Source organism: Cebus imitator, unplaced genomic scaffold (genome assembly GCF_001604975.1).
Source record: "Cebus imitator isolate Cc_AM_T3 unplaced genomic scaffold, Cebus_imitator-1.0 Scaffold372, whole genome shotgun sequence".
Taxonomy (NCBI): Eukaryota; Metazoa; Chordata; class Mammalia; order Primates; family Cebidae; genus Cebus; species Cebus imitator.
Genome location: NW_016107687.1, coordinates 588,906 through 603,216, shown reverse-complemented (window position 1 = coordinate 603,216; position 14,311 = coordinate 588,906). Strand labels below are relative to the sequence as shown.

The 14,311-nt window shown below is 42.3% G+C and overlaps 1 protein-coding gene across 1 annotated transcript in view; it reads right to left on the bottom strand.

Annotated features, from left to right (window-relative positions):
* The window catches only part of GNS (glucosamine (N-acetyl)-6-sulfatase), a 41,160-nt gene that overhangs the window by 14,522 nt on the left and 12,327 nt on the right, over positions 1-14,311 (bottom strand). The window contains exons 4-9 of the mRNA XM_017507305.2: positions 14,145-14,210; positions 13,312-13,410; positions 11,648-11,815; positions 9,491-9,573; positions 8,392-8,510; positions 6,050-6,153 (exon numbers count right to left, since the gene is read on the bottom strand). Of these exons, the coding sequence (XP_017362794.1) occupies positions 6,050-6,153; positions 8,392-8,510; positions 9,491-9,573; positions 11,648-11,815; positions 13,312-13,410; positions 14,145-14,210 (639 nt within the window). The remainder of the gene's footprint in view (positions 1-6,049; positions 6,154-8,391; positions 8,511-9,490; positions 9,574-11,647; positions 11,816-13,311; positions 13,411-14,144; positions 14,211-14,311) is intronic.

Below are 14,311 nucleotides of genomic sequence, written 5' to 3'. Positions count from 1 at the left end.
TAAGTGTCAATATGGAAGAGATCACAGCAGGAAAGGAAGGTCAAAGGGAGACACCATCTCCAGAATTAGATCAAGACAACAAGACATCCATAGACCCTGAAGTGTCACTAACAGATCTTCAGTGATGCCTGTACCATGAATGAGGTGAAGCCAATTCCTCGGATACTACTATGATGTCCAAGGCACTTTTAAAAGAAAAGAGAAAACATCAAAAAACCCAGAGACATAAAATCGTGACTGCTATCTCACCAAAAATTGCAGCATCCACTACCTGTATAACCGGAGGCTTACTCTTTTTTTTGGAGTTGGGGGAAACTCTTTTTGTTTTGTTGTGGCTTTTTTTGAAATGGAGTTTTGCTCTTGTTGTCCAGGCTGGGGTGCAATGGTGTGATTTTGGCTCACTGCAACCTCTGCCTCCCGGGTTCAAGGGATTACAGGCATGTGCCACCACACCTGGCTAATTTTTTTTTTTTTTTTGAGACAGAGTCTCGCTCTGTCCTCATGCTGGAGTGCTGTGGCACCATCTTGGCTCACTGCAACCTTCGCCTCCTGGGTTCAAGCAATTCTTCTGCCTCAGCCTCCCAAGTAGCTGGGATTACAGGCATGCGCCACACCTGGCTAATTTTTGTATTTTTAGAGATGGGGTTTCTCCATGTTAGTCAGGCTGGTCTTGAACTCCTGACCTGAGGTGATCTGCCCACCCTGGACTCCCAAAGTGCTGGGATTACAGGTATGAGCCACCGCACCTGGCCTGTTTTGTTGTTTTTGAGATAGGGGCTCATCCTGTCACCCAAGCTGGAGCGCAGTGGCAAAATCATAGCTCACTGCAGCCTTGACCTCCCAGACTCAACTGATCCTCCTGCCCCAGCATCCCGAGCAGCAGGGACTACAGGTGTATATCATGATGCCCAGCTAATTTTTCCATTTTTTTATTTTTAGTAGAGATGGAGTTTCTGCCTTGGTCCTGGCTGGTCTCAAACTTCTGAACTCAAGTGATTCACCTGCCTTGGCCTCCCCAAAGTGCTGGGATTATAGGCATGAGCCACTGCACCCAGTCGAGGCTCTTCTAATGGCATTTTGCTCCCTCGAGAGAAAGGAATAAGTTCTAGTATAACTGCAAAGTCACTAAGATTCAACACAAGTACCATAAGCACACATCATTCCAGGACTCTTTCTCCCTAGAAATCTATAATTATCACACCCCCTTAAATATAATGGATAAATTCTCTCCTCTTCTAGAATTTTACTTGAATAAGCAGACAGTCTCAAAATTAGCATACTGTATCAGGAGATGGGAGATTTCTAGTGAATGCCAAGTAAGAATGAAGAGTTAAAAAGAATTATACCTACCTCTGGTTTTTATATAATCAATAATCTGAATGGATTCACCCATCACTGTGATGAGTTTGAGAAACATTAGTTTCAGGGTATTGCTTTTGTCTAGTGTAAACTTAAAAATTCATTTATGGGCCAGGCACACTGGCTCTTGCTGATAATCCCCACACTTTGGGAGGCCAAGGCAGGAGGATCACTTGAGCTCAGGAGGCCAAGCTGCAGTGAGCCATGTTTGAGCCACCATATTCCAACCTGGGTGACAGAGTGCCTATCTCAAAAAAACAAAAACTTCATTTATGGATTGGAGGAGAAAAAGCTTTGACAAGACCAAAAATAATTTTTTTTTTTGAGACACATTTTTTTGCTCTTTTGCCCAGGCTGGAGTGCAATGGTGTGATCTCGGCTCACTGCAACCTCTGCCTCCGGGGTTCAAGTGATTCTCTTGCCTCAGCTTCCCAAGTAGTTGGGATTACAGGTGCCTACCACCATGACCTATTTATTTTTGTATTTTTAGTAGAGATGAGGTTTCACCATGTTGGCCAGGCTGGTTTCAAACTCTTGGCCTCAGGTGATCCACCTGCCTTGGCCTCACAAACTGCTAGGATTACAGGCATGAGCCACCGTGCCCAGCCAAAATGATAAATTATTTCATAAATCACACTCCCTCAGGTTGAGAATGTTCTTAGGATTTAAGTACATAAATATCCTAATCAAATGAAAGTCCCTAGAAAACCCTGGGGTAGACTGGCCATGGTAGTTCATGCCTGTAACGAGGCGAGGAGGGTTGACTGCTTGAGCCCAGGTGTTCCAGACCAGCCTGGGCAACATAGTAAAACTGCATCTCTACAAACAAAACAAAAATTAGCTGGGCATGGTGGTATGTACCTATGGTCCCAGCTACTCGGGAGGCTGAGGTAGAAGGATCACCTGAGGAGGCGGAGGATGCAGTGAGCCAAGCTTGTGCTACTACATTCCAGCCTAAGTGACAGATTGAGACCCTGTCTCAAAATACAAAAACAAAAAAATTCCTGGGGCTTAATTCAAGGGGTGTTGAATTAAGCATTGAACCTGCTTATTTTTGCTCTGAAAGAATGACACTGTTGCATAATTACTGAAAAGAACAAGATGGCAATGGGCTGTCAGAACACATCAGGTTTCCAAACTGACACCCAAACCCTGATGTTGAATCTCTCCAGGGTTATCAAAAAGGCTCCAAGCACACCAGAAAGCACCCCAAATCCATTTAGTGAAAAGCACTGTAACTGCATGAGAAAGTTCAGAATCCTCACATTTTGGTTGCTTCAGCTGCACTTGCTCCTCAGTGCCAGCTTTCCTGATAAGGAAGAAGCTGGGGCATCACCTGGTCCCATCCGAAAATGGAGGCTTAACATCCTCTTACTTTCACAAAACTAGGGGAACGAAGGCTTATTTTGTTCAAAGCCAATAGGTGGTCTTCCTGACTCCCAGTTCAGTTCTATTTCCCTGGGACCATGCTGTATCATTTTAGTTTTCCTACTAACCTTTTCCTTTCTATAATTCCTTTTGCAGAACTCCTACCACCAAATCTAAAGCTAGACTAGTCAGAGGAGAAAAATGTCAATAGCCAATCTTTGGCATCTACACATAAGACCTTGCCCCAGTTCTCCCACACAGCCAACACACAGCTAAGTCTGCCAGTCAGTTAAATGTGCACTGATGCGGCTGTCAAGGCTGTTGACAGCTCAGCTCAGCTCATTATGCCCAACTCACAACCCTGTGTCACTCACACAGAATGGCTGGCACTGAGACAACTGAGCTGCCAACACATGATGCATCACCCATCGTCTCTGACATTCTTTGTGCTAGGGGAAGGCTGGGGCATTTCATGCTTCTCAAATTACATCTGTCAATGCAGCAATGTAAAAACATATGGATTCCTGCTGGGGCTGGTGGCTCACTCCCGTAATCCCAGCACTTTGGGAGGCCGAGGCGGGCGGATCATGAGGTCAAGAGATCAAGACCATCCTGGCCAACATAGTGAAACCCCATCTTTACTAAAAATACAAAAGTTAGCTGGGCATGGTGGCGTGCCTGTAGTCCCAGCTACTCAGGAAGCTGAGGCAGGAGAATTGCTTGAACTGGGGAGGCAGAGGTTGCAGTGAGCTGAGATCACACCACTGCACTCCAGTTTGGGTGACAGAGAGACTCCGTTTCAAAAAAACAAAACAAAACAAAACCAACATGGATTCTGAGAATGCACAGACTTAACTTTTCAGTCCCTGTTCTGCCACTTTGCAACCTTGGCAAAATCCATTCAACCAACGTGGATGTTCCCCAGTGTACGCTAGGGGCTTTTAAGTTTAGATAGTTCCTCTTTTCTAGGACACCCTAGACTAAAAAAGACAAACTCAATAGGGTGTGACAAGTGTGAGGCGAGCTGGGAACATATAATAAGGACATCGACCCCATGTGGGAGCAGCAGTATGAAGTGACTTCCCGGAGGGAGCCCTAAACCAAAGCCCTAAAGGACAATTAAGTTGGCCAGCTGAAGGGGGTACGAGATGGGCATTCCAGAAAGAAGGAGCAGTCTGCTGACACAGTCTCCTTGATCAGTTCCAAACACCAACCTCAAAGGCCAGGAGGTGAGAGAGAAGGTGCACTTAGGAAGGACAAGGAATTCAGTACAACCGCTACCTTCCAACTGTTGAACAAGCCTAGCTTATCCCTACATCTGGGCCTTCGCATTTACCGTCCTGCTCAGGACGCTCTTCCCACGGATCTCTGCATGGCTAAATCCTTCTCAATATCCCTGTCTGCTCAAATGCCTCAGAGGCTTTCACTGACCATTGTAGCTTAAGTATCTGGTGCTCCCTGACACAGGGATTTAAGAACTGATCTTGTTTGCTTGCTCCTTGCCATATGCAAGGCTCCTTGGTGTACTGTGCTGGCAAAGAAGGTAATACTTGTTGACTGAGCTATAATATAATGGTAAGTATACAGACTTTGGAGCCAGACTGCCCCAGTTCAAATGCAGGGCTCTGCTACTTTTTAACTATGTGATCATCTTTTCTGCTTCAGTTTCCTCAACTGCAAAATAGGGTAACAGTACCTCTATCTCATAAACTGTGAGGATTGAGTGAGCTGATTCAGGTAATACACGTAGAATAGCACCTGTCACATACTAAACACTTAATAAATGTTAGTCATATTGTTCAAATGGCTTCCTAGGAACCAGACTTCATTTAGATTGCTTAGAGAAGGTGAAGTTTCTGATTTTTAACATTTAAATAGCAATATTAAAGGAAAAAAGGAACCATTTTTCCACAGGCAGCTGGTCAACACATTTCATTATGATCTCATTTAGCATCCTTCCCTATGCTGGTTATATGTGGGCTGGGGGAGCCCTGCTCCTAAAAACAGAACATAGCTGCTGACATGTTCTCCTCAATCAGTTCCAAACACCAACCTCAAGAAAACACTTTTAAGATTTAATGGTCTTCCAAACTTGCATATCTCCTTTGAAAGAGGAAGCCCGTTTAGAAGGCACTGAAATTCGTGGGAAAAGTGACTAGCTAGGGAACGTGGGTCTTAAGAGAAAAACACAAAAGGTAATTACGAAGGCCATTTCACCCTTCCCAGAGAATTTTAATTGTAAAAGGAAATAAGTGAAAAACAGATGTTTAAACAAGTAAACATTAAGCTCCAAAATGAAACTAAAGTACCCAATATACCCAGAAAGTCTGGCCCATTTAAAAATCCGCTTTTTAATTTTAGCTTAAAGTGTATATTTGTTCATCTTCTTTGGTCTCACCGAACTGGGACTGAAACTGAAATTGTGAGATCGGGAAGGAGAGAAGACATAGCTGGTAGAGCCTGTCAACTCTTATCTCCTGAGTTTTGGAGGACAGTGTTTTAGATGAAGGTCCTCACGATCACTAGGAACAAAGTGCCTCAGCGTTAGGTACCACGTTTGGAAAAAGACACTGAAAGCAAATGGGAGCAACAACAGTGTGGCATATGATGGCAGTTCTAGGAGAGAGAACCAGGAAAGCACCAAAGCATTTGTAAGGAAGAGTCCAGAACAGGCAAAGACTAATTCCCAGAATACATGTTTTTGATAGCCTTATATTCAAAAGCGAGGTCAGGCCAGCAGCAGACATCACCTGGGAGCTGGTCAGAAATGGAAAAGCAGAATCTGCATTTTAACCAGATCCCCAGGGGATTCACATACACAGAAAAGCTTGAGGAGCTCTGCTCTGCAAGGCAGTGGGTGCCAAACCAGGCTGCCTCTCAGAATCATCTGTAAACTTAAAGAAAAAAGGCAGATGCTGGGTCACCCTAGACCAAGTGAGTCAATCACACTCTTTCTGGATATTGCCCAAGCATGTACCATTTTTCTTCTGCAGTTTCAGAGGGCGATTTTGATGCATATCTTCTGTTCAGAGTCACTGCTTCAGAACAAAGTAAAGATCTAGTCTCAAAAGACAAATAAAAGCTATGCATCCTAATGGGACATGTATATGTGGGGTGAAAACACAGATTATAGAGAACAGTTACAAGTTAAGGGGGAAAAAAGAAAAAAAAAGAAATCATTGTTTCCACTTAAAAGGTCTTCTGCTGCTCAGCCTTTGCCCTAGTGGGAAGAGGAACCTAACCAATCTTCTCTCAGTAGGAAACACCTTATTTTCTCAGGAAGCACCTACCTGTCCACAGCACCGGCTTGTCAGGCACCTACCTTGCTTGTCTGATTTGGTTTGATCCCAGGCCCTCGAACCAGCAGTGGAACTTTGATATCAAACTCATACAGCTGTCTCTTGTCTATTGGCAAGGAAAACTGTCCTGAAAACAAAACACACAAGGTGAAGGTGGAGCCAAGACAGGAGTCTTGCTCATATTATGTTTCACTCATTTAATCCATAGCAAACACTAAAACAACTTTGTTCTGATTCTGGTGTTTTAATAGAAAGCTGAAATTTGCCTGGGTCTCTTGTTACTACAAGGCAGGAAGACGACGAATTCATCTTCCCTAAATAAATGACTACAAGGGACTCCCTGGCTTATGATAGGATAAAATGAGCAAACATAATGACAGGAAAGTATTGAAACAGAAATACATAAAAATTTATGCATGCTACTTAGCCTCATCACAACTGAATGAGGTTTACTCCAAAAACTGTCAAACGAACAAAAACACCTATCCCGTGTTTCCTGAATGAACTGCATCTCAAGATCACCAAATAATTGATAAGGGGAAATTCTTCCCTGAGGAATTCCAGCTAATAAATACAAAAGAAAGGACAGGATTACAAAATGGACATTTTGCAATTTCTGAGGAAATAATGGATTTAGGCAACAATCATCAATGGAACAAAAGAAAAGCTCATAGAAACAGCTCAGGCTGAAATCACCTGATCCATCAATCAACACCAGCACTCCCAAAGCAGTGCAACCAGACACCACGGACCTCATGACATGATGCAATAGGAAGTCAGCAGCAAGCAAGGATGCACTGTCACCTGAAAATGTGAATTTCTATCAAGTCCCTAATCTAACTACCAATCTATAGGAAATGCTGAGCAGAGATGAACATGGCACTATAAAACTGCATTTAACCAAATTCAGAATGTGAGACATGCTGATGGCACAAAAGACCCACTTCTCCCTATAAATTCGTGGCAAATGACAGGCGACATAAGAACTAAAGGTAGTATGTGGACTTTCTCTGTATCTTTTTTTTTTGAGATGGAGTCTTGCTCTGTCACCCAGGCTGGAGTGCAGTGGTGTGATCTCAGTTCACTGCAACCTCCGCCTCTAGGGTTCAAGTGATTGTCCTGCCTCAGCCTTCCAAGTAGCTGGGACTACAGATGCATGTCATCATGCCAGGCTAATTTTTGTATTTTTAGTAAGATGGGGTTTTGTCATGCTGGCCAGGCTGATTTCAAACTCCTGACCCCAGGTGATCTACCTGCCTCGGCCTCCAAAAATGCTGGGAATACAGAAGTGAGCCACCGCGCCAGCCATCTGCATCTTGATACATAATAACCAGAGTCAAATGCATAATCAGGTATTGAAGCCTGGAATCATGTGTATGGGAGTTGCTTCAAAACCTTCTAGCAACGAAAGAAAAACACAAGGAGAGTAGGAAGAATTCAAAAGACTGGCCACATGCAGCTGAAAATCTAAGCCAGATGCTATTTTACTACTCTCTACTTTGAGTGTTTAAAAATATTCATAGGCTGGGCATGGTGGCTCACGTCTGTACTCCCAGGACTTTGGGAGGCGAGGCAGGCAGATTACCTGAGGTCAGGAGTTCAAGACCAGCGGCCAACATGGCAAAACCCCATTCCTACTAAAAATACAAAAATTAGCTGGGCCTGGTGGCGTGTACCTGTAGCCCCATCTACTTGGGAGGCTCAAGCAGGAGAATCGCTTGAATCCGGGAGGTGACAGGTTGCAGTGAGCCAAGATCACACCACTGCACTCTGGGCTGGGCGACAGAGCGAGATTCTGTCTCAACAACAAAAATCACAATAATGTATTAAATGCCTAAGTGATCTCCTCCTATGCAAGGAAGTCTCAAGTGAATCTCAATTCAAGTGGACATTTACATATGTGGAAAAAACAAAACGTTTGCTTTTAACAACAGAATGTCCAAGTAGAAAGCATGAAAGTCAAGGACACAGAGCCGACTCATCCTACAGATTTTGAAAAAACAAAAACTCCCAAAAAACAAATTCCATGATTGGCAAGATAGAGTTTTCGTCACAAGACAACCTTCTCTTGGTCTTCCTGTCGTAAATGCCTTCCATATGGCCTGCCTCCAACCCATCAAGCTCATACTCTGCTCCCACTCCTAGAACACCATTGTCATCTTGCATGTGAAACAGCAAATAATGAAACCTGGTTTCTCCACGTGGGAATGACGTGGTGCTCTAACTGGAGGGGTCCTGAGGGCAAGACTCTCCCTCTGGCAGGTCCACAGTTATAGAAAGACTAGAACTCCCTGCCAGGGCTGATTGGTGAAAAAGGAAAGACATGTTGTCAAAGATCACAGCAGTGTCTACCCCTGCCTCTGACCTGTGTGATAGCCATTGTCTGAGGTATAGAAGATGTAAGTGTTGTTCAGCTCCCCAGTGAACTCCAATCTCTTGATCAGTTTCTCCACAAGGTCATCAACTGAGAGGAGAGTTTGCCACCTGGATGTGAACAGAAGGTAGAAATGGGACTTCAGGGCCAATGACTGAGGCATTACTATCTTGCCAAAACAAGCAAACAAACAAACAAAAAACCAAAGACATCCTGTTTAAAAAATTAGAAAATTCCAAAACATAATTCATTCCAAAGTTAATTGTTTCCAAATAAATAAACTCATTTTAAAATAACCAGTTAGCTTTACTTTTTATTGCCAATGGTGATGAGAGTAGAGACAATCAGAAGGGACAGTTGTCCATTCTCAGTACTGTACTACAGATTAATTCAGATAGACCTGTGTTACAAAAAAAGCTTAATATGTTTGAACTAGGAGTTGGCAAACTATGACTCATGGGCCACAGCTTGCCCACTGTCTGTTTTTATAAAGTTTTATTGGATCACAACCACGCTCATTCATTTCATATTATCCAGGGCTGCTTTTGTGCTACAATAGCAGAGCTGAGTAGTTGTGACAGAATGTGCAACTTGTGAGTGATTAATAGTTACTACCTGGCCCTTTACAGAAAAAGTTTGCTTGCCACTGGTCTAAACACTTCCTAAGTAATGGGTTTTTAAAAATTGCCATAAGAGAATTCCTTGAAAATTCCAAATGGCAAAAGCAAATATTTTGATCTTGTCTAAGCTTTTGGGTCATTTGTCACAGACGATAATGGGCTTTCTCAACCAAGTGACCTTTTCTTTAAACCAGGAGAAAAAAATTCTACCACATGGTTCAAGTTTGCAGTATTTTTGCCAAGTCCTGAAAATGGATGGTCTAATTAGTACTGGGGTCCAAAGGTCACCTCACTCACTTGAGTGTAAAGGAATCTCTCTGCTTCTGGTGCCCCACTGAAGCCTCTCTTCCACTGACTTGCTTCCCTCCATTTTTGTTTCAGAGACAACAATGTGGTATGGTCCCCTCTGTGTGAGCTGATGTGTAGGGTCCTTAAAACCACTCAAATTGTTAAGTAGCGGCAGCTCTTACCTTTTCCTAAATGCATTATCCAAAAACTGTATTGAAGAATTAGTCATTGGAGTCTTGGCTTGCCTAATTAACCAGTGCTTGTTCTAAAATTTAGAAGAAAAAAAATGTTAACGCCAAGTCACCACAGTAAACTACTGGATTGCTCAAGTAGATAATAAATAGAATCATTTCACTCTTACTTAAGAAAGAAGGAACTAACTGGAACCTGTTTAAGCAACTTCAGACCTTCCCTCCCCTCCTATGTTCCTAAAATAGAAATTTCTGCAGATTAACTCAATCTCTCGTTCTTCAGCTTCCCAGCACCTCCCAAACCATAAAAGGTCTTAGCTCCTCTGTTAGCAGCATAAAGATATTTTAGAGAATGTCACTGGGAAACTACTGGCTAAAACGAGATTACATTTACAACTCTGATCATATGCCTTTGGTCTACTACAGTTACAAAATGGGCAAATAACTCTACCTTCCTCTAAGTTGCTTTTTTTGAGGCAGAGTTGGAGGTTGCAGTGAGCTGAGATCGCGCCACTGCACTCTAGCTAAAGCCCAAACTGGAGTGCGTGGCATGATCTCAGCTCACTGCAACCTCTGTCTCCCGGTTCACGTGATGTTCATGCCTCAGCCACTGAGTAGCTGGGATTACAGGCATGTACCACCATGCCTGGCTAATTTTTGTATTTCAGTAGAGATGGGGTTTCGTCATGTTTGCCAGGCTGGTCTCAAACTCCTGGCCTCAAGTGATCCTCTTGCCTTGGCCTCCCAAAGTGCTGGGATTATAGGCATAAGCCACCATACCTGGTCTACCTTCCTCTAAGTTTTGCCTAGCCAAGATATCGATCACCCTAAATCCTTAAAAAAATCTACTCACAGCAATTTCCTAACTTCAAGTCTAACCAGATGGTCCTTCCCTTTAAATAAAAAGGGGCTTTTTTTTTTTTTTTTTTTTTGAGATGGGGTTTCACCATATTGGCCAGGCTGGTCTCGAACTCCTGACCTCAGATGATCTGCCCGCCTCAGCTTCCCAAAGTGCTGGGATTACAGGTGTGAGCCACCACGCCCGGCCTAAGAGCCATATTTCTTAAACAAAAACGTCCCCATATACTATTAATTCTCTCTTCTCTATTCGTAAAACTCTAAGCCACCATATCTCAAACTATGCTCCTCAAAGTGTTCTTTAATTATTAAGCTTTAGAAATGCTATATAGCATATCCTCCTGCTAGAAATTTACATTCAATCATGAATAACTCTGAGAAGTCCTGTAGCAGAGTGACTTATTTAACTCAAAGTTTCCAAACTTACTTGACCACGGGAACTTTTTAACTTATTTTGGAACACAGATTGAGAATCGTCCTCTAATTTAAAACCCAGTTCACTCAGCTTTAAAATTTTTATTTAACAAGCACATGCCTATAATGTGCCAGGCAATATGCTAGTTGTTTCTATGTACTTGAATTCATAAAATAGTTCCATGAGGGATCAAGATCTCCCATTTCAGATGAAAAAAATGAAGTTAAACATCTTGCTCATGGTCAGAACTGAGTTAGAAAGTGGCAGTTCTGGGTTTAAGACTCATTCTTTCTACAACAAGCAATTACAATTTCTGGATAACAGACCTGAGGCAATAGAGGCCTTCTGTCTTTGAACCAGGGAACTGCCTATACCTCAAGTCAAGGGAAGTATAAGTAATTGGCACATGAGGCAAATATGTCAGTTGTTGTGGCTTTTAATCATGTCACCTGCTCTGGTTCATTTTTCCATTCAACTTCCCTTTCCAACCATATTGCTCTGTGCCACCACTTCTTCCCATGCCTCAAGGCTAGTGAGGGCCACCAGGAGGCTGGTGCAGTCCCGGCTATGCCAGGAGGGAGGAGACCCAACACAGAGGTTACCAGGAGAGCCCAAGTGATATACTCCTATAACTGGGAAAGATGGCATTCTTTACCATTTCTGTCAACTCTCTGGCTGCTCACTGGATGGGTAGCAGGAACTTTACCTGTACTTGCAATGCAAGTTTATACTATCTGTTTTACTAGGGACAGGTACAATTACCTTTCAAAGATTGTGAAGAAAAACTCACTACATGGCTTAAAGGCTTCCTGGTAAGTATATCATACAGCTAATCATACTGAGTATGGCTGAATACAAGGGTTAGGAGAAGCTACCGTTCCATGGATGTTGAAGTTCTTGTTTCTTGGTGCAAAGACGCTCTGGAAAGCCTTCTGGTACTGAGGTGCAGCTGTCCAAGGTGAATGAGGCGCTGGAGTGGCGATCATCATGAAGAAGGGCTCAAAGTTGGATTTGTAGTTCAGGAAGTCCAGGGAGACATTAGCCTGACACATATAAAGATTTGTCATCTCCTACCTTACCCAAAAGATGAGTATTTAACAGATAAATGTCCCCTAGTGAGCAGACAGTACAGGGTCATATTAGCTCTTAATCAACCTTAGCACATGATCTTATAGCCATGTGCAAGCATATTGTTGGAACAAATATATTTGGTTTTTAGGCAACATTTTAAAACCTGAGAAGGATACCAACATAAGAAGGCAATTAAGGTCTTGATGATTTTATATGACCTGGAAATCATGTCTCCCACAAAGAAGGAAACAGTAACTCGGCTATTTTAGTACTAACTTACACTAATGGAGATTATGGTATCTACATGTGATGCCTTAAAAAATGTAAAAGGAGAGTCAACTTAAAACAGTGGGAAAGGTAGATTAAGTTACTTTAACCTTATGAAAATATGTATAAAGTAGATGTCATAAATTATGCACGTAAGTAGCTAAGTGAATAATATTAGATCCAAATACATCCCACTAGGGCTTTAATTTACATGGACTTACATTTTTCCTTTCCTTATCAGGAGATACTTTATGAAAATTAAAGCATGCTATATACATGTTGTTTTTCATTGTTCTGAAATAATTTCATTTACTCCCGACACTAACTCAAAAGACACTGACTATATCTATCTCCTATAGTCCCTCCATCCACCTTTCACTCCAGTCCTATCAGCTTCCTCATGGTTTCTCAAATATGCCAGGCACACTCCTGCCTCAGGGCCCTCCCACTTACTGTTCCCTGACTCTGTGGCACTCTTCCCCCTGATCTATACAGCTCATTCTCACCTCCTTCCAGTTTCTGTTTAAATGTTATCTAAGCAACCTCATACCCTAACTTATTTCTCTAACTGATGACCATCTAATGAGGCAATGCATAAGACTGCGAGAGTGTGCATGTGTGAATAAAATTACCTTCCACAGAAGCAGGGACTTTGCTTCATTTAGTGCTGAAGACTCGCTATACTAGGTGATGAACTATTGAGTGAATGTATATATAATACTATGGAAGACTGCTATTAGACATGCCTCAAAACAGGAAAGTCCCAATTTCACCTGCTTTCAGTAGTTTTTATATATAAATACCCAATGCCCAAATAAATCCAATATCCCTATCCCTCCACCTTCATAATGGGGCCTGTGAGGCTGCCATCTTGTAGCTTATGAGTAAAACTGGGGTCAAGAGTAGGAACCCTTACAAAGTAAAACCCCTACAAAGTAATCTCTATAGTCAAAGAGATTAACCTTTGGAAAGGAGTTTGTTGCTAGAATTTCAAGAGCATTAGATCTGAGCCTGGCTTATACACAAAGAAAATACCCTCAGGAGTTTGTAATTAGCTGGAAATACTCTTGAGCAGTTAGACGAAGTTACCGTGCATTCACATTACCCAACACAAACAAGATTATGGGTTTTCTAGGCAGAGTCTTCAATCAAATGTGAGCCAACTCTGTAAGGACAGAGCTACAAGGCTTCTGCAACTCACCAAAACATCTGTCAGGTAGTCCACACTATAGTTTTCACCATGCTTCCGTGCCTTTCCATTGATAGAGAGGGTGTAATTATAATACTTAGAATTTTTTTCCTATTAAAAAGAGGAAAGTCAAATTTGTTATGAGGTTAGTGAACAAAGTGGAAGTCTGAATCCATGCTGTGCTAAACTATACTCTAAGCAGTGGTAAGACATTAAAAAGATAATTACTCGCATCAAGACTGAATTGGATTTTTTTGACTAGGCTTTTATTAAAGACTAGCAATTTCAATTATATGTTCTAGTTTAAAAGCCAGAAGTAGATCAGGTAGAAAAGCAAACTACTTTGCTAAACTTTGTACGATGCAGGAAAAACATCCCAGAAAGGAGTGACTCGACTCATAAGCCAACAGATTTTTTTTTTTTTTTTTTTAAAAAAGAGACAGGGTCTTTGTCGCCCAGACTGGAATGCAGTGGCACAATCATAGCTTACTGCAGCCTCGAATTCCTGGGCTCAAGTGATCTTCTCACCTCAGCCTCTTGAGTAGCTGGGACTAGAGGTGCACATCCACACCCAGCTAATTTTAAAATTTTCTGTTGAGATGGGGTCTCACCATTTTGCCCAGGCTGGTCTCGAACTCCTGAACTCAAGGTGATCCTCCTGTCTCTGCCTCCCAAAGTGTTGGGATTCTAGGCATAAGCCACTACACCTGGTCACAGGTCAATATACTTTAAGGTTTTCAAATAACTAATTGTAAAAGCAAATAAAGTTATATCAAAGTCAGAGCTAAATTATTCTGCATCTGTAGGGCTGCATATAATTGTCATTAACTTCAATAATCACTCACCAAGGCATACCAGTAACTCCAGCCCAGAGGAACATGTTCTAGTCCACCTGCATCTGGGGCTCCATACTGAAAAGCAAGACAAGTAGGGACAATTACAAGTCCTTACATATGACCAGACTAGAAAGCAAGAAATAGGAAATTTTCAGGTTTTTTTTTTTTTTTTTTTG